The 19,621-nt window shown below is 40.1% G+C and overlaps 2 protein-coding genes across 2 annotated transcripts; one reads left to right on the forward strand and one right to left on the reverse strand.

Annotated features, from left to right (window-relative positions):
- The first annotated feature begins 12,266 nt into the window (after positions 1–12,266).
- LOC115633924 lies at positions 12,267–12,848 on the forward strand. The gene has a single exon (XM_030531439.1). The coding sequence runs from the start codon at positions 12,267–12,269 to the stop codon at positions 12,753–12,755; it is 489 nt and encodes a 162-aa protein (XP_030387299.1). The 3' UTR covers positions 12,756–12,848.
- A 2,527-nt stretch (positions 12,849–15,375) lies between these two features.
- LOC115633931 (glycerophosphocholine phosphodiesterase GPCPD1) lies at positions 15,376–19,421 on the reverse strand. The gene is made up of 2 exons (XM_030531452.1): positions 18,276–19,421; positions 15,376–16,665 (listed from the first exon to the last, which is right to left on the reverse strand). The coding sequence occupies exons 1-2, from the start codon at positions 19,419–19,421 to the stop codon at positions 15,691–15,693; spliced, it is 2,121 nt and encodes a 706-aa protein (XP_030387312.1). The 3' UTR covers positions 15,376–15,690.
- Between the last annotated feature and the right edge of the window lie 200 nt (positions 19,422–19,621).

A 19,621-nucleotide genomic window follows, 5' to 3' on the forward strand; every position in this document is an offset into this window, starting at 1 on the left:
CAAAGAGATATAAAAACGGTAGCGTCGCGCCGCTCGTATGTGCAACTTTATGTAAATTTAACAGGGCCATAAGCAAAAGGCACAAAGTTCGGCCACAACATAAAGCGCAAATTAATTGAGGCGTAGAGAAGCGAGCTACTGAATGCCAGAGGGCACAAATGTGTGCTAATTTTTGCAGAATGGCATCATAAAATGTGGGAGGTAGAGTGAAGCAGAAGTTGGCCAAGTGGAGACTGGCCTTTGGTTTCGTTGGCTTACTTGACCTGAAAACAACTCTGAATGCTGTGGCAGCGACTTGTAGAAATTCGTAGTTCGTGCAGTACCCTGCTTCTCAACTTCTCTAACAAAAGTTGGTATTACTTTAAGAAGCTTAGACAATTGCAGTTCTAAGCAAAAACATAAAACATAACTCCTTTCACACTACGAGTACAGGGTATAAACACAAAAGATCCAAAAGCCCCAAAAATCAGGGACTGTAATCATTATAAGTGTTTTTATAAAAATAACAAAGTACTGAGTGAATAATAGTTAACACGAAAAAGCCAAAATGACTAGTAATCTACAAAGAGAAAGCTAACACAATAAATTTAGAGAAACTGCAGCTAAACAAGGAGCCCGTCGAATACGTAGAGCAGGCAACTAACTTAGAGATAACCTTTAATGAAATGGTATCTTGGCATGATCATGTAAATAAAACAGTTGGAAAGCTTTATAGTACTCTGAGGCATCTGTCCCTGACGCAGCATTTCCTTCCCGTCAAACTTCTAAATCCTAAGACATACTTATTCTATGGTTTTGAAAAGTTTGCCAACTGCATTTTGTTGCTGTAAGCCAGAACAAAATCAAAGTAGACTTTATTACTTGTAGCATAGCACGATTTATTTGCGACATTTAGAGACGATGACCTATAACGGCGATCGCTATCAAAATTTACAACTTAGAACTCTAATTTTCGTGCATAGAATTATAATTTTTTGTACGAAAGAATCAGTTTTTCTAAATCAATAACAACAAATAATTTAGTCTGCATTAGATACAAATTACCAAGCTCGGAAAGGCATTTTTTCATATTCGCTGTTCGGCTATGGAACGATCACATCAAGTTTTTTTTTGTTTGATTAAATATGAAACCTTATCTGTAATTTGGCCTACAAATATTTGTTTACATATGTTATTTTACCCCCAAACTTTTCTATAGGGGTTCGTCTTGGCTTAATGTTTAGGGATATATATATAATTCTATGAAAAAAGAAGGGACAATAAAAATTAAAGAATAATCATTATTTTGCTAGTTTTTTTATTTTTGGTTGAGCTTACAACTCAAAATAAATCATTATATTATGGAATATAAATACAAATTTCTAAATCGTGCTGAATAATCTATCTAGAATCTAGATTATAGATTATCCTAAAGAATAATTCTCAAAGCTACTATTTCTGAATGACCTTTTCGCGTAAAAAAAACAAAATAATCATTATTTGTGGTCCCTGCTAAAAATAAACTTCCAACAGTATAATAATTTCTATTAACGCCTCCGATACGTGCCTAAGGTCTTACTAATTAAAACATTGACCTTAAAATCAATACAATAGTATTTATACAATACAATAGTATTTAATTGATCTAAATATGTGTCTAATTAGCTTCAAAGGCCACAAATTTATAAAGCATTATCCTGTAGGACATATGAACGCTACACTTGTATAGAAGGTGCATTCCGAAGTAAAGAGGACTTTTTAAAAATAAGAAAAACAAACATTAATTAATTTTGGACTGCAAAAAGTGATTATTAAATGTTATAGTTCGATGGCCGAGATGCGCTGCATGATATTGGTACAAGCCTTTTGGAAGGCTTCTACATTCACATCGACAAATGCAGATTCCCGAAAAGGTAAAAGTTTCATTTGCCAAATCAGATGAATACAGAGAGTGGTTGATGGTTAAAATCCGATCTTTTGTAGTTAGTTGGTAGTTGGGTAGTTGATATTGGTTAGATCTAACCAAATCCATGAAACCTTAAAATAGATCGTTCGTATAATTATGCTATAGAAATAGCATATAGAACTTCGACCACAGTATATTCAACATGAACTGGTTATATATATTTTTTTTTTTTTTTGCATTTGCTAAGCGATGCGCAAACATATCTGCTAGCTATTAAATCAGCCAAGTTCTATTAGTTTATCTAGCAATATGCAAACGGAATACCCAAATCAAAAGTTTTCGCGCTCAGGAGCTCCCCTGACAGCGACCATAAAGTGTTAAACATGAGAAAAATGCGTTAAGGGAAACATCGCTCGGCACACAAAGGAAAAAGTCAAATTCAACTCCATAGCGCGCAATTTTTTTGTTGCCTTTCCGATTTTAGTTTCTCTCTGCATTTGTTGGATTTTACGAGCGTTTCATTGTATATTGCGTTGTGCCACCATTTCAGCTACGCGCCAGCTCCATTTTTTATATTGCGCCTTGCTCGGGGTCGTCGGTCACTCGATGGCGAATGACAGGCTAAAGGGGCACCTCCCACACTTACATTACTGTCTCTATGTATAACCAAAGTTGATTATTTTCGCTAGCCAAGCTGAGGGCTGACGTCCGATGTCGTCGCTTCTTCCCTCCTTTCGCTCCTTCTTCTCAATTTCGTGTGCTCCTTTCTCCTTTCGTGTTTTTTTTTTTTTGAATGCTACACATTTTTTGCTAGCATAGATTTGCGTCCTCTGCTCGTTTCGTTTTTACTTCTTCGTTCTTTTCATTTATTAAATCACCCTCGTCAATCAAATGCGTTGACATGCACGCACGGGGCGTATGCGCAACGGCAACAGCAATAGCAGAGGGCAGATTATTGTGTTTAATAAAAAATTAAGTGCAGGGTTTGAAGTTGAAACATTTACCGTGGGCTTTAAGCAAGCGCAGCAAAAATCACTCATACGACACGTTGCCATTGCCATCGCAAATTCGCATCACGTTTCAATTGTTTCAGCATGTGTGTGTAAGCGTGTCTCTCTCTGTGTGTGTGTGTGTGTGTATGTGGAGCCACGCTGTGGCCCATGCGAGGAAACATGCAGAAAAATAAATATTGAGACATAAAGAATATTGCACATAGAAAGTAGAAAGCCAGCCGAGCACAAGGGCGGTCGCGGCAAGGACAAAAGCCAACAAGTGCAAGTTCTTGTGGATATGGACATAAACATCATTATCATTTGGTGGCATAATATGCAGGCACCCGCCGCGAGCTCTCATACAAGACGACAGTTCACGCCAGGCACCAGGACAAGCATGGAAAATATACGGCCATGCACAAAGGGAAACAAAGGATGAAATCATACGTTTCCATAGCGTTTGCTATAAAAAATATATGACCTCACATACTTGTATTTCAGTTAAAGGCCCATCTGAGGCACTCAATAATGTTGGTGGAGTAATGCAAAGGGTAAGTCGAAATTATTATTTTAATCGAACAGTTTTGTCTGAAGACAACATCTTTAAGGACTGCGTCAACTACGATCAATGTCTCCAGTAGTCCAAGTACGGCTACTAATGCTCTAGGCTTTAGGCTTTCCCAAAAATCAGCTTACATTTTTCGCACCTTCCCACCACATCCACCAAAAAGTTACAAATTATGAAACCCACAAATTTATAACTTGTCCGTACCCCCCTTCCCCTCCCTAAAAAATAGAATGCGAACAACAAAAGTGTAAAAAGTTTTAAGCTTGGCGCCTCCACTTAATTATTGAAAACTCGCCGCTTACCCGCATCACAAACTCTAGAGTCGCCGAGCGCCACAGGTGCATCTCAGCGTTTTGTATATTAAATATGAGGTGCTCGGGCGGACACAGACATCTGTGTCGGTGTTTGTTGGAAAAATTTTAAATTGAAAAAGTTTGACCAGGAGGAAAAGTAATAATTTGAAGACATGCTTCTTTGAGCGAGAATTTAAATTTTAGTGGAACTCTGAAAACTTTGCAATGAACTGACACCCAAATCCCGTAAAACATTGTTAACAAATGCATTGCAATAAAAGTGCAAAAGTCACGCGCAGTTTGTTTTACTGCACATTTTAAAATCGGTAAATAAATAAAATGAAAACCAAATATTTGTTGACGTTCCGCGCAGCCAGGTGATGAGAATGCGTGTTGTTTATTCCAATTGGTGGGACGTTTGAGGGCACTAAGCCAATTTATTTAACTAGCAAAGAGCGTGTGAAATGGTTTGCAAATGAGGCGAAATATGCAAATTAAACTAATTAATTCTCTTGATGAAAGCAGATAAATGAATTTAATTAATTGCATTTAAAAGCCAGGGGCTGAAAATTGCTGTAAATAATTTCATTTTGAAGGCTAATTACGAACGAGGAGAAAATTCGGTCAGAAGGCGAGCGGGTGTCAAGCGTAGGCCTAATTATGTTTATAATTATTTTTAAATACTCATTTCATTTTTGCAGTCAATTAACTCAAAAATAATTTCAAATTATAATCATAACTACAAAAAATGAATATTTAAACTACTGATTTTCCTCAATATTGCGAAAAGTCAATTGGACATATCGAAATTGCACTTGATTGGCATTGTAAGTTCCATATTTCAATTTATTAAACCCTCATACGAGTATGTACATATATTGAATTTTTACTGGTATTCGTAAAGCCCAGGGGAAGATGTGGGATTGCTGCAAGCAGACATTTGTGAGAGCCAGCCGGATCGGATCAACATATCCAATAGCTGCCATAAGGGCTTTAAAACTCTACTGCAAACAAACATGTACAAGTAGAAACACCCTAGCTGCAAAAACATTGATGTTGACTGCATTCAGCTTTTCCGATTTTGTGCGATTTGCAGAGCAATAACTGATTAATTGATAACTGAACAAAACACAGTTTTAATTGTCATTTTCGATTAAATTATACATACATCATTAGCGTCGCTTTCAAGTAATGATGTGATAATTCAAGTACTAAGCGATTCTCCAAAAACAAATCGATTTGTAGCGGGCCGAAGAGATCAATTGATACTAAGACACCGATACGCCAAGTATTTAATAGAAACTTTAGACATGGTTCAAATCGTGTTTCACTTTACAAACGATATAAGTAAGCATTTCTAATTTCTAGCTTAAGGCCTGTTCGCCTGTAGATTTTACATTGCAGCCGAACTGTTAATAAATAAATAAAAATTTATGATTTCTTTAAATGGGTATATATTATTTGGAAGCGTGTACATATAGGGTTTGTTGCTCGGTTGCAAAATAGTTGATTGGAAATGAATTTTGGTTTCTTCTTTTTGATGGCGTGACGTTGCAAACCTTTACAAATAAAGTATTCTCTAATAAATATTACAAGCATTCAAATTGTAAATAATTGCTGAGAAATAACAAATAATAAATAAATATTTGTATGGGCGAGTGGTAACCACATTCTTTTTTTCTCCTCTCTGAGTCACAGATAGTATGTAGATTTTACATAAAAACAAGATAGAGCTGCAGCAGAGGAATTTTGATTTTGCGTATATTTTGAATTCAGACGAATTGAGTATAAATTATAAATCTACTCCAGAACTGCTAACGTGCTAACGTAAATGAAAAGATGTTAGCGCTGCTCTAACAATTTATTTATTTTCATTTGTATTTATTTTCATTTTCTCCACGACTTAACAATCGATAAAAATAATGAAATATTTGAATCCCCATCCTAGGCAGTAAACAGAATAAACATACACGATAGCTGCAATAAGTACACATCCCACGCTTAAAGCAGTCTGAATGCTATGAGAAGATAACAATTAAAGGCCACAAACGGGACTTGTTCAAACAGAACTTTGTTACAAAGAAGCCTAGCAAATGTTGAGAATAAAACCATTCATACATACAAGTATGTTTTCAATGGTTTTCCTATATCCTTGTTTGATTTCAACTCATCAAAAACCGGCATTTTCTGTCAGATTGAGTGGCCATGATCGACCTTAGCTCATATATTTTAATGTTTGCATTCAGCATTGGCAAAAGAACCTGGCCATTTGAGGCCATTTATTGAATCTGTTCTCTGATCTTTGAAAACTAACTATTGCGGGCAGTGACTTTGAGTTGTAGAAAGATGTTTACTTAGGATAAGCTAGGGTAGCCTAATTTTTAGAGTTTTCTAGCTTTTGCGCTGTCCACAATCTTCAACTCGTGCTTACTTAGGCAAGGGTCCAAAATCAAAAAGTGCCATTGCTTATTTAGGCGAGTTTTGGGAAACATCTTCTTCCCGCTCTTCTAATTCCACTATCTTCAAGCGCCTCTCTAATTCAGCTGGCCGTTGACCTTCAGGACATTTCTTCCAAATTTCGAATTTTTCTAAAGTTCCCCGTGCTCCGCCGTCAGCATATACTATATAAGTCAAATATTTTCCAGATACATACACCCAGCTGCTTAGCTGCGACGCCTATTTTGTGTTTGTACCGGCCTGTAATTTTAACGGCACAGCTTAAACTTGTTGTTTTTTATGAGCCTTAAAAAGTTCATGGCACTTGGTCCATTGCTTGTTTAACAGCCACAAAAACAGTTCAGCCAGCCAGGCCGTCGGATGGCGGCTTTGCTTGAGCTATTGGGTTTTTATGAGGTTGTTCTTTCCCAGCCTGCTTGCCAGTTTGTTGCAAGAAACAGATGCTTTGCCAAAAATCGATGTAGTTGCTTAGCCAACACGCTCTGGGCAATAAAACTTTCTAATTTGGCGCGCATTATGCAAAAAGTGCAGCTCCGCAGGATACAGACACGAAACTCATTCGCTGCGCCAGCTGCATATAAATTATATTCGAATTTTTCCCTGCGCCCAATTTCTTGCCGGGCATGTTTAAATATGCACACAAGCCAAACTTTATGGGCGGCGGCGTGTTTTTTGGCCAAAGGTATTAAAACTTTTCAATTTTTTTTTGAACATTTTCAGCGATGCGCGCTTTTGATCTGGACAGCAACAACTGCTGCGGCGCCTCGCCAGAGGACAGAACGACAGCAAAGATGGCGGACAGACAGTGCCAAAGGGCGAAGTTTACCGAACTCTGCCGTGCCAGCACCAGCACCAGCATCAGCTACCAGCCAGCTGACCGCTTTAACAAGCGCGAAAATGTGGTATCTCGTTTGTATTAATTTTTAAAGTGTTTTGTGGGCAGGCGTGTGTGGCGTGTTGTGTTGCCAACAGACACCCACATGTGCACAAATATTTGCCGCACATAGCAAAGAGTTTAAAAGACTCTTCCGCCTGCAAAAAAAAAAAAGAAGAAATTAAAAGCCTTTTAAAAGTAAGTATATTTCACAGGCATGCTTCAAAATGGCGCCTCGGCAGTTGGTCGCCGGTCCATGGGGATGTCCTTGTTGACATAGGCAAATGCGGCGCAGAACGCTTAAGTAGCATTAAATCGACCGACACCCCCGACCTACTCCACCAGCCCCAACAGCCCCAGCGGCCCCGCCAGCTTCGACCACTTACGGCACATGCTCGTAAATGTCAGCAAATAAGGGCCCACCCAGCCTGGACCGGCACTGGACTGGTCTGTGCCCAAACAGTTGACGTTTGTAAAACGAGTGCCCATTTACTTGTTCGTGCTTTCTTTTCCAACCATTCCATTTTTATGGCCCGCCATTTCGCAAATTGCCGAAACATCCTCGTAAAAAAAGCTCGCATGGAACGCGACGGAAACTTGTTGGTTCCCTGGTCCTGGTTTTCCGTTTGATTTGTGATTTGAAATATTAAAGGGCCACATACTCTCCGAATAGTGTTCTATTTGGTTGCGACTTAGCACCAGGTGTCAGCACGCCCTGTAAACAACAGCCCATCACGGCAGTAAGTTTAGTTTAATAGTTGCAAGGGGCGCACGGACACGCTCTTAAATGCAAATTAATGCGCTGTGAGCTCCGGCATGGTAAGAAGTTTACTCATGCCTCATGCGACGCGCCAAAGATTAAATGGGGCGTTCTCCGGAGCTTGCCACCAGCTTTGTCAACAGCAGCGTATTTGCCAATTCGAAGCAAACAAAGGAGAGGACCATGTCCGCACTAGACATGGGTTCGCTCTAAAGTTGCTGCCTAAACTTACATACAATTGTTAAAAAATATAACTATACATAAATACGTACATTCATGTACCGATGGAAAGGGCTGTGAAAATACCATTGCAATATTTGTTCTCGCATTATTTATAAACACTAATTAGGTATTTCCATTTCTAAGACATATCATTTAAACAAATGTGATAGAAATATTTTTAAACCGGATAGTTATTAGTCAGGATTTCTGATAAGTTAATTAATATTATCAAATACTTTCAAATAATGATATTCTTATTTAAAAGTTAAGACCATTTTTGCTATAAGCGCATCATTTGTTCTGAAATCGGAAAACCTTGCAAAGACTCAAAGACATCTCCATAATTGATATCGAGAAGAAAAAATTCGCCTTAATGTCAACAAAATTCGCATTTAATGTTTTGAAGTACATTAAATCGAGATTTGGTTTACTCAACTAGTTTATTTAATGCACAGACTTAATAATTGGCAATTTTATTTAGAATCTTCTTCTTCATCTTTGGTCCTTGTTCCTTCTGGTTGTGCATCGTTGTCAGACCATTTCCAAATCTCTTTCTTACAATTTGAAATTTGTACTTAAATCGCAATAGTTTCTACATTTTGCAGATTTTATTTCCTTTTAAGAAAAATAATCAAATTGGGTCGTTTTGTTTTTAATTAAAACATAGCTATTAGAAGCCAAAATTCACACTTGAAAAGAATTAGAGTTTGTGAAGAGTAAACATATATAAATATTTATTCTTTATCAGCATTACGATTCAAGTGTAGTTTTATTTTATTTTTCTTTTTTCCCCCAACTATTTTATATTATGAGTAGTTTCTATCAGTAATTTCTACCATATTGTACACTCTGTACCAGAAGGATAAAAGGGAGGCTACATCGACTCGTCCGAAGGACCTAAGCAAGTAAAACAGCTAAAATAATCAATCATGGATCAAGGTTCCCCCAAGCCCAACGCATATCAAGTTTGTTTTTTGTAAGGCTGTCGAGGCTTCAAAGATTTCAACATCCAAAATTTCTTTATAAAGTAAAGGACGGTTTTAGTAGGCATAAGTAGTATTTTTCAATATCCCTTAACATTGATTTATGTGTACGGAATGTTAAGACAGAAATATCAAAGACAGAATCAAAGCTGGAACAAATTCTTATTAATTGATCACTTAATCTGAAAAATTTAATATGATTAACAGTTATTAATTAAAGGAATAATAACATACCGGTAGAACCGGAAAAAAACAAATATTTGCATTGGCTAACTTGAGGGATTACCAAAATATTATTTAAAGCAAGTATTTTTACCATTGATAATTGCAAAGATAATTAAATACTAGTTTTTCGTTACAGGTCACCTCTCTTTTTATTTATTTTTTTGCAGTCCTTTTTTTAAAAGAACAAAACTGATGCCAGTTAGCTAATCGTTAGCTAATTTTTTAAGTACGGAAAGATTATGTTAAGTAGCATTAAATATGATGTTTATAGCACGATTCATTTTGCATATGCTCAATGTCTTTTTTAACACGACTTTTTTAGGAAACAATCTGCCGTGTAAAAACACCCTTTAGGTAAAAGTACAGGGTAAGCAAATTGAAATGATTTTTTTGAGTGTGTACAGGGTATTGAAATGTTTCGTTTTAACACGCCTTTTTGATTTTCATATTAGAACTAATATTTATTCACCTCTAATTCTCAGAAGCCACCAATTTGTGGACGCACAAACTTTTGAGCCAACCCAGTGTATGAGCAAAAAGGCAGAGTCATCTTCTCTTACAATCAAGCTGCTTCTGTCACACACGGTTCTGTTCCTGCTGGCTGTCAGTCTGCTTTGTTTATTTCGAGTTGTGTTTAGGCTTTTGTGGTTATTTTGAGATAGTTGGCAACATTACCTTGAGAGCTGCTTCGAGACGGCGGTTTTTCGAGTTTGCGAGTTTGCCTCGGTCTGAGATTTGTTTTCAGCTTGTGCGTAATATTTGGCACCAATTTAATTGAATTACTCTGCGCAGACGGCAGTCAGGGGCGACAGATGCCGTTTCAATGGCAGTCGCACTAATTAGTCGCAAAAGCATTTAATTAGATGAACGCTCGTACGGCAACTGGAATGGCACCAAGTAGGGGTTAAGCTGCTTAGAGTGCAGTGCATTGAGACAAATTGTGAGACACATCATCCATTACGGCTAAATGCCTGTAAGTCGACTATAATCAAATTGAATTGCTAACAAGGTAACGACCTCGCTTGCCATGTCGTCGGCGACGGGGTCGTTTCCGAGGACAAGGATATGGGGCAAATCAAAGCGTTTAAATTAATTTCACGTGGATGGGCTCGAAAGTACATAATTTAACGACTTGGCGCGTCAACGAAATCTATCCGTTGTACTCTGCCCGAAGGCAGCAACATGCTCTGTTTTTGACAAGCTCTCTCTGATTCTCCCTGCAGGAGTCTATTTCATATATCTGTCTCATCTATTCACTTTCGACTGCCAGCCCCCCCTTTCCACTGCCACGCTAACAAGCCGCCTGTCATGCTATTTACGCTTTCCAGGAAGAAAAAAAATATAAATGGTGCCATAAACACGTCGCACACGTATGTCCCATTTTTAAAAATGGCGTCACTTCCGCCGCGCAGATTCTTGCCAGGCTATTACATTTGATTTCAATATCCCTCTATAGAAATCAGGGCTGCAGTCCCATCTCGCCCATGTTCTATTGGATACTTGTCACTTCTTAGTTCTGCGTGGGATGGGTATTTTTTAAATTTGCCTCGTTTCTACCTCCAAATATTTTACAGTGGTAAGAAAATCGTGGTCACTTCACTTGTTTTTATAAATAATTATAAAAGCTGCTTGTTTTAAGGTCTAATTCTCAATGTCTTTGTGAGCTCACTACTGGAAATTATTTCGCTAACTTTAACTTTAACGCTGACTTAAAATCAACCGATCTGGAATATGTTTGAAACAAAACAAACAAACGAAAGAATTATATATGTATTAAGTTTGGTTATTAGTTTTGGAATTACAGGCAGTATTGATGGAATAGTGTAGTCTAGATCTATTTTTCTCGTCATGCTGATTATGTTTCTTTCTTATCCTTGTTACGTACTTTGCACAAACCAAATAATTTATTATATTGGTGAAATATTGCTTCCCAATAGTTCTCAACTAGAGAGTGTCTCCATTCGTCCTCCAAAAGGCAACGTCATTCACTAATGCAAAGCATACCCGTGACAATGTTTAATAAATAAAGATGTATTTTTTAAAAACCATTGTATTGATTATAAGGGATCATTAGGGACTAGCTCTGTTAGATAGGCTGAATATTTAAATGTGTTTAAGATCCGAAATGAATGCCATTTTCAAAAGAAAATTGTATCTGCTAGAAGGTGTTTAATGGCATTGACTATAAACTTTATTCCCTGGTACTCTTACAAAGTAATAAATAATTACAAATATAGGAACTTTTAGTCGAATTATTGCTTGTTTTACTGCATGTCCTTGAGAAATCTGTAATTTTAGAAATCTTCGAGGCTTTCCAGCTCATTTTAGGAACCAATTCCATATTCAGTTGCAAACGCATCCCTGATTCAAGCACAGAGTAAGTTGAATGTGGCTTATGAAGTCGTTAGCGCGTCTATCACGCCACCATAAGAGCCCATTTCCCAGTCCCGCGCCCTGCGAGGCATGTGCGTTGCCTTGCCGTCAGCAATAACTGGCATCAACGTTGAGAATAATTGCCGGAAATACAAAAGACAGGCGCAGAAAATGAACCTTAATAGAATAGGAATAGATTTCCAATTTTGTCATCCTGTGGTGCTTCCAAAAGAGATTTGGTTTAACTGATAGTCTTCTTGTTTCCTCTTCCCTTCCCGCCGTCACCTCCGACGCCATCATCAGCGATTGCTCTTGCGGCTTACGTGGCGTATGCTCAACAACAATTAATTACGCCGTTTGTGAGTAGTTGCTGCTGCTTGAGAGGCTTCTTTTCAATTTCCATTGTGCACATGGCGCCACCCTAGGCGCGAGTTCAACGACTGGCCACTGGACACATGCTACATAGGCACATACATGTACTTGTACAGTCGTTGCATATAAAGGCGAGGCGGGTCTGGCAAGCAGCATTCGCTTAGAGGACGTTGCGCTCGAAAGTAGGCAACGCAATCTGTAACTACAAGAAGCTGCCACATCTGCAGGAGCAAAATAAGCTGCAATAACTGATCGCGTTAGAATGGCCACATTGCCCTTGCTGCTACTGAGCTGCTGTGTGACAACGCTTTTGCTTGCCCAAGCCCTGGAGCTGACGCCCGCTGGGAAGCCCAAGTACGCGCCGTTTCCTTTAGACGCTGTTGAACTGCCTGTGGACCTCGATGGGGAGCAATCGAGCAGCGACGAGCAGGAGTCGTTTTCGCTGCCGCTGCCCGCACATCACTCGCTGCCGCCGGCTTGGTTGCAGTTCGATGAGTCGCCGCCCGCTCCCAAGCAGCGCATTTCCGGCGGCAGCAGCAAGGCATCCCTCATCAAGCTACCCCACTCCTCCAGCTCATCGTCCACGTCCATGTCCGCCAACCAACACAAGCATGCACACACCCACCAGCGCAGCTGCTCCATTGAGATATCCAGCAAGATTGCGGGCGTGTGCCAGCCCATGTCGCATATAGGCGTCTCCGCTTGTGTTTCCGGCGAATACATGGAGGTGCTGCATCCGGACTGCATGTAAGCGGCGTATGTGTGTGTGTCTACGACTACCTGGTGCGCGTATGAAATACATATAAATAATAAGTTAAATAAATTAAACAATTTGTATTATAAAGAGTTTCTTGAAATTATGAATTCTAAGAACAAAGCCGTATTTTAATGCCGAAAAAATCGTTAAAATCAGATTAAACTGCTACTTAACGCCAGCCTATATGAGTCCACAAGAAGTCTAACACGACCTAACATTTCAAATTTCATCCTAAATGCCACTCAGAGCTTTGTTTTCTAAAACATCGTGTTTTTTGTTTAAACAATATATTCTTTGCATCCATAAAAGAACTAAATGCTTTTTGTAAATACTGTATTCATTGTAGATAAAAGTAAGCAGTTTTGAAGCTAAAGTTTTACTCTCTTTTTATATTTGTGTTATCTTGATCTGCACCAATGTTTTAAAAATCTCTTCTCCATTTCATATCCGTTCTCCGCTGTTGCTTTATTTTTTATGCCGGCTTATTACCAAAATGCTGTCATTCCATTCCATTATCCATTTTCCAGTAGGTTTGTGCTTACTGATCGGGTCCAAAGAACTTGGCGGTTGCTGTTCAGTCAGTTTTTCTTGGGCTACTGAGCTCTATCAATGGGTTGAGTCCAATAGATGTATGTATGCACCTTTGTTCTGCAAGTGCGATAAAACATAACAAGAGGCCAACAACTCGCATAGTTGTTCCCTAGATTTCAAAAATTAGAAGCGCGTTGCCTCGTATGAGAAGTCTTTAGACCGGCTTGGCGAATCTATATCAGAAAAGTGGCAAATGAATTCAACGCGATCAAAGCAAGCATATCGAGAGCTATGAATTATTGAGCGCTTATTGCTCCGCAGAGCAAGGTAGAATTCATCTACTTATACTTATGAAGTGTTTTGCCGATGTTAAGGCGACTGCGACTGGAAAGACGACGCCGCCTACGCCTGCTACTTTGCCAAACAACAATAGTCGCCTGTTTGTGTGATGATATGGTGAGACAGGCCAATAATTTGCACACAAATTGGTCAAATGTATCTTAAGTCTCTCAGTTGAGTCTACAGGAGTACAATTCTTGGCAACGATCGGATCTGAGCACTATATTGTTGCATTGAGAAAATATGCATATTTTGAAAAAACTTCTTTTGCGTTTATTTACTTGTTCATTATTGTGTCAACAACTATGGGTCGTCAGCATAGGGTAATGCCAGTAGAATAATGTTTAGATGTAAAATAATTATTAGATCTATGTACCTATACAATATTAATAATAAAAATTTGCCATGCCATACATATAATCCAAAATCCATGAACTATACTTACTGTCTGGTCCTAGCCCCAGGAGACTCCTACTTTTGCTCTGAGATTCAAATTTGGGCTTTCATCAAACCAGGATTCTATTACATTCGTAACAAATAATTTCAGGAAATACTTGTACTTTTTGGAGGGGTTTAAGTGCGAGAAGTGCGTTGACTTTTACAGTTTTGTCATTGTCAGGGTAGAATTATTTCGGACTGGCCTCCTTCACATATCACAGCAGCTGGAAGCCCAGAGCTTGGACGAAAGCTGGTGAGCAGCGAAATAACACTACCAATTGCAAGATTGCCGTATAATGTGCAAAGATAGGGATCGTAAATTTACCCAACTCTTCCTTTAATGCATAATTATAATAACTTAACTCACATGACGCTGCTCCATAGCTTCCCAAACCCATGGGCGTTTTCAAAACAAGGTAAAATGATTAGGGATTATTAATCCCCGAGCAAGCTTACTCTCAGATAATTTTTGGAGGACAGCCTTCAGGGTTCTGAGCACATAGCGTCGAAACAAATAAATAATGTTTGTGGGACCAGTTATTCGAAAAAGGGTCCTTCTGTTTATTAAAAACGACAAATGTGTTAAAACAAGTACTACTTGTATATTACAACTAAACATATATTCTGACAGACAACAACTAACATTCAGACTTAATAATTATTTCTCGTTTAAATGCGTAAGCTAAGAACTAAACATTCAGGAAAACTTAAAGGCAACCTCAATAAATAAGCAAATCAATCATCAAGGTTAATGGAACCTTCTGCATTAAATGCATTAGTATGTGAACGATTACACAGGAATTTGATAAGATTAAACGAACTGCTTTTAATCATCAATTAACGAAGTATAAATAAGATTATGTTTATTCCCGAATTAATGCATATTAGGCTTGTAGCAGGCAGAAGATGCTTCCTTCTCCGATCCTGTACAGCATACTTGTTCTTGGCCAGAAAGAAACATTTATGTAAGGTTGTTCCACCGTCAGTCCCTCTTTATGAACGCCTGGAACTCGAAAACGGTTTGACAAAACGTGCAAACTTGATATATGGCTCTCCAAATCCATTATTTTTGTTAATATTCCTTCCTTCTGACTACATAATCTTATTAATGTTATCTATAGTGCTTATGTTTCTCAAATTGATTATCTCGAGGGATCATTAGCGAAACAACTTTAGAGTAAGCAGCCAGCTTGGTTCTTCTTTTTATACCCTGTACCCCAAGGTTGAAAGGTATTCTGGTTTTGTTCGAATGTATGTAACACACATAAGGAGACGTGGCAGACACCCCCTCTGCAAAGGCGATATAGCCATGTCGATACGTATATTTTATATAACTATATATTATTATATTAATTAATTTTTTAACTTAAATGCATTTGTTGTTTGTCTTTTGGGAATAGGAGTTGGTCCTGCTCCACTGTAGCATTTCCTTCCTGCTCTTCTTTTGAACGAGTAAGCGCGTTTAATAGCATGTGTACCACAATAGTGGCATGTTTTTTCGGGTACAGGGTATTTAACGGCGGGTTCCATCGACTATAAGACTATCTCTTGTTGTTAAGCAATACTTAATTCTACACCTTCCTACTTGAGATCACATTTTGAGCTGCCTGGTTGACAGTTGCTATCTCTGCTTTGGCCATATGGTGGGCTTAGGCGGCTTCACGCCGGGGGCGGTTGTCGAATTGCCAATAGCGACGCATTGAGCGCTGAACAGTTCCAGTAACTGTGCCGCTTCGAAAAATGGCGCTCGCTTCCAAGAGCCCGGCCCCACTTCCTCAATATTATCGTAGATGAGCCCACTTGCATCCTCCGCGCGGAAACGCTCCAGCAGTTTTTCATCCTGGCCCAAATCGTTGCCCCAGATGAACACCACCTGTTGCATATCCAGTCCCAAATGGATCATCTGCTCGTTGCCCAGAAAATTCTCCACATGCGTGGCTGTGCCTAGAATTTCCGCAGACTCGGCGAAGTTGATGGCATCCGTGAAGCTCTGTGTGCGCAGGTCCATGTAGGCATCCCACACCGAAGACTGGCCAATGCTCATCAGCATGACGGGAAAGGCGTGTTGCTTGAGGGCCAGCATGGTGCATATGTCGGCATCGAAGCTAGCAAAGATGAGCGCTCGTCCACAACCATGACGGGCCGCTGTCTCAATCATCGTGTCGACATAAACATTTTTGTTGTGCGGCTGTGTGGACTCCATTACGCCAGACTCCATCAGCTGCGGCCACTTGATCTCCACAATCAGTCCCAGCGTCTTAGGCAGCGCCTCAAACACCTCCTTGAGCTTGGGAAACAGACGCTGTGACTGGCGTCCACCAAGCACATTAAGGTGTGTATATTCTTGTATCGTCCAGCGCTGAAGCATAAAGACCCGACTCGCTTTTAGCTCCACATAGCTAAGCTGTCGAATGAGCACGTAGCGAAGGTCAAAGCGATCTTGCACCCGCTTGTCTGGCCCCGCCGTGTAGAATCCGAAGCCATGCCACAGCACTGGTACGTAATCGCGTGTTAGATGTACCTCCAGCAGGACCATATCTCCCTTGGAAGCCGGCACAGCGAGCATACTCTCGATGGTGTTTTCCAACAACTTCATCTGAATCGTGTCCAAAAAGAGATAAAAAGGAAAAGGAACATTAAAGAAATATCAGTTACATATCTTATTGATAAGGATAGGGCTATATAAATTGTGTAACTTTGGAGCAATTAAGAAATGGGGCAGATCGGAGTACAACACAGTATCGGGACGGACATTCATACATAAATATTTTTGTAGATGTTCTTTCTAAATTTTCCACCCTTCCTATTCGACCTGATGGTAAGAAAAATCGGTACTGAATAATCAGCAGGAACGTAAATAAAATTTCTTGAATAATATATAGTCAAGAATCGCAGTCGTTTGTAATTAATTTTGGCTGCGAGTGCTTTTTTACAAATAAAATATAGCATTTACCATCAGGGCGGCGGAAAGTTACTCTATGATCTTTCTAATTGGTCGACAATGGTCCGAGTTGTAGCTTCCAATAATATTTGTACTCAAGGTCGTACGCAGCTTTTTCCTTTTTCCTTACTCCTACTTACTATATCGGTATTTAACAAAATGTTAAGCCATAAAACCCTCTAAAGCTAGTTTTTAACTTTTTATTCGATTCAAAAATACGAGATCTGTTCAAAAGAAAACGTGAATTTTGAATCCCTTTGAAGAGTATTTTTTAATTCATCATTATCTATCTCGTCACCTTCAAAGCAACCCCCCTCAGATATAATGCACAAAATAATCACCTTTTCTTTTGAACACACCATGTATATGTGTTCGGCAGACAAAGTTATTAAAATTCATATTCGGAACAGAGAAAGTTCTGTTAAGAGATATGGACGTGTTTTTTAAGTGATCCACAAATTTAAACAAATCAATTTAAACTGTTGTGATTTATTTTATGAACTGTGCACCGAAAATTGTTAATTGTTTGCGCCAATTATTTTCCAAATTTCGTTTTGCGCTTCTCTTTTTCTCCCACAGGCTTTTATGTGTGATGCTTCTACAAATTTTGGTGATGCTTTTCTCCTCCATGAATTTCTACTAGGGCTTCTATTTATTGCCGCCCCCAGTGGAAAACTGATCTCTGCCATAATGTGGGGTGCAAAAAACTGGCACTCCTAAGGATGCTCATGATTGTGACCAATTGGTTGTGTTAACATGAAAAATAGGTGAAAAATCAATTTCAAGTAGCACAAAATTGTGCCTTGGCTGTTCGCAGAAACGACTTGCGAGTCAATAGCAATATACTTTATATATCAGCTCTTTAGCTCTTGTACTTGCGCTCATACAGACAGACAGGCGGACGGACGGACGGACAGACAGACGGACAGTCATACTGATCAAGAATATATGTATATACTATGTGGGGCCTGCCACGCCTCCTCCTAATCATGTACATTTCACGTACTGAGTATAAAGAGTCCTTTTTGATTAGATATAGCTATTAAGTCTACCTAATAAACTAATAGTGAAATACTGAGAATCTAAAAAAGGACTCTTCTACTCTTGATATTAAATTCAGTGTTTCTTAAATTTAAAGTAATTTCTCAAAGTGATGACTGAAATATATATGTTAACCCATCAGCTTTCAAGAATTCGTTCGAAACTTTGTGAGTTACGATCTCATTGATATATATGGCCTCAGTAAATGAATGTTAATATCTCACCTGTCCGCTGCTGTAACTGACACCCAGACCGCGATATCCTACATCCATTGTTGGCCAATTGTTGGGCCAGTAGCGCTGGAAACTAACTCTCAGATTACAGGCGGCAGCTCTTGGCATGGGCTGCACCACAAGATAGGGTACAATGAGCTCGCCGACCTTCTCTGGCTGTAGGGATCCATAGACGGGCACTTGCAAAATGCCGCGACTGCCCCGTAGTTCCAAGGGCCAAATATAAGCCTCCCCCAAGGGATCTTGCTGATTATCCCTGATTTCCATACGCAAGGCATGGGCCGTACCCAGGGCCTGACTAATTCTAAAGATCACGATGGAGCCGGAACTGTAGCGCACGCCCATCTTTGGTTGCTGCCGAAAGGAGGAACGATTATAGGCGTAGCGAGAAACCTCGATGTTAACGTCGTCCATTAGGCTAAGGGCCGTCAGGTGTAGCCGATACTTGGCCAGCTCCGATTGTCTATCCAGTTGCAGGTGTTGCTGCCACACAAACTTCAGTTCCACGACATACTCGTGCTGGAGCCAACCGCGATGCAGCTGTCGACCTCCACCTACCGATCGCGGATAGGCTTGCCCAAAGATATCCACGCCCGGCGATCGGTACATCTCATAGGTTTGCAGCATACGAGCCACCTGCTGACCTTCCCAGCGGCGCAGCACGCGCTCTCCCCGCGCATTGACCACGTAAGTGAGGTAGCGATAGTAGAAGCGCTGACTGGCGCAAATCCACAGGCGCAGGAACCAGTGGGTGCGCTCCTTGTTGACGGATCTGAGCGGCACCGCCTTGGCTACACTCCACTGACCCAGCTTGGGGTGATCACCGCTTACGGCTAGAACCTCATCCTCGGCCAGCTTCATCTGCTGCAGTTCGAGATTAAAGACGCGGAACAGGGGGACACACACATAGCTCCGTGCACTGTGCGCTTGGAGGAGCGAGTGTTGGTGCTTGGTCTCGTATCGCTCCACCGACAGCAGCAGCTCGGGTGTCACGACAAGCGTTTCATTCAGATTCACGGCACTGTCAATTGGCGATGACGTAGCATGGGCCCTCTCCGCAGCGAATGATAAGCAAAACAAAAACGCTGTGTAGAGTATGCTAATTGATTTTAACACATTCGAATGTGGTCGATACATTTTGGAAGCTGTGACGGAATGGGGATGGGGACGGGGACGGGGACGGACACTGGCACTGGCACTGACACTGACACTGGAGCAGCGGTGATGACGGCGTCGCCAACATCGTCGAGCAAACGGGTTTTGGGTAACACGACGCGGCGCAGCTTTCCGAGTTGGCCGCTTCTTGGTTCTTGACCGCACGAGGACAGACGTAGAAA

Source organism: Scaptodrosophila lebanonensis, unplaced genomic scaffold (genome assembly GCF_003285725.1).
Source record: "Scaptodrosophila lebanonensis strain 11010-0011.00,11010-0021.00 unplaced genomic scaffold, SlebRS2 tig00000001-arrow-pilon, whole genome shotgun sequence".
NCBI classification, from domain to species: Eukaryota; Metazoa; Arthropoda; class Insecta; order Diptera; family Drosophilidae; genus Scaptodrosophila; species Scaptodrosophila lebanonensis.

What these genes read in the sequence shown, in the direction of transcription:
- LOC115633924 (XM_030531439.1), top strand. Translation starts at nt 12,267, where the DNA reads ATGGCCACATTGCCCTTGCTGCTACTGAGCTGCTGTGTGACAACGCTT.
- LOC115633931 (XM_030531452.1), bottom strand. Translation starts at nt 19,421, where the DNA reads ATGTATCGACCACATTCGAATGTGTTAAAATCAATTAGCATACTCTAC. An exon ending in TCAGTTACAGCAGCGGACAG is followed by an intron (nt 16,666 to 18,275) that starts GTGAGATATTAA and finishes GACACGATTCAG; the next exon opens with ATGAAGTTGTTGGAAAACAC.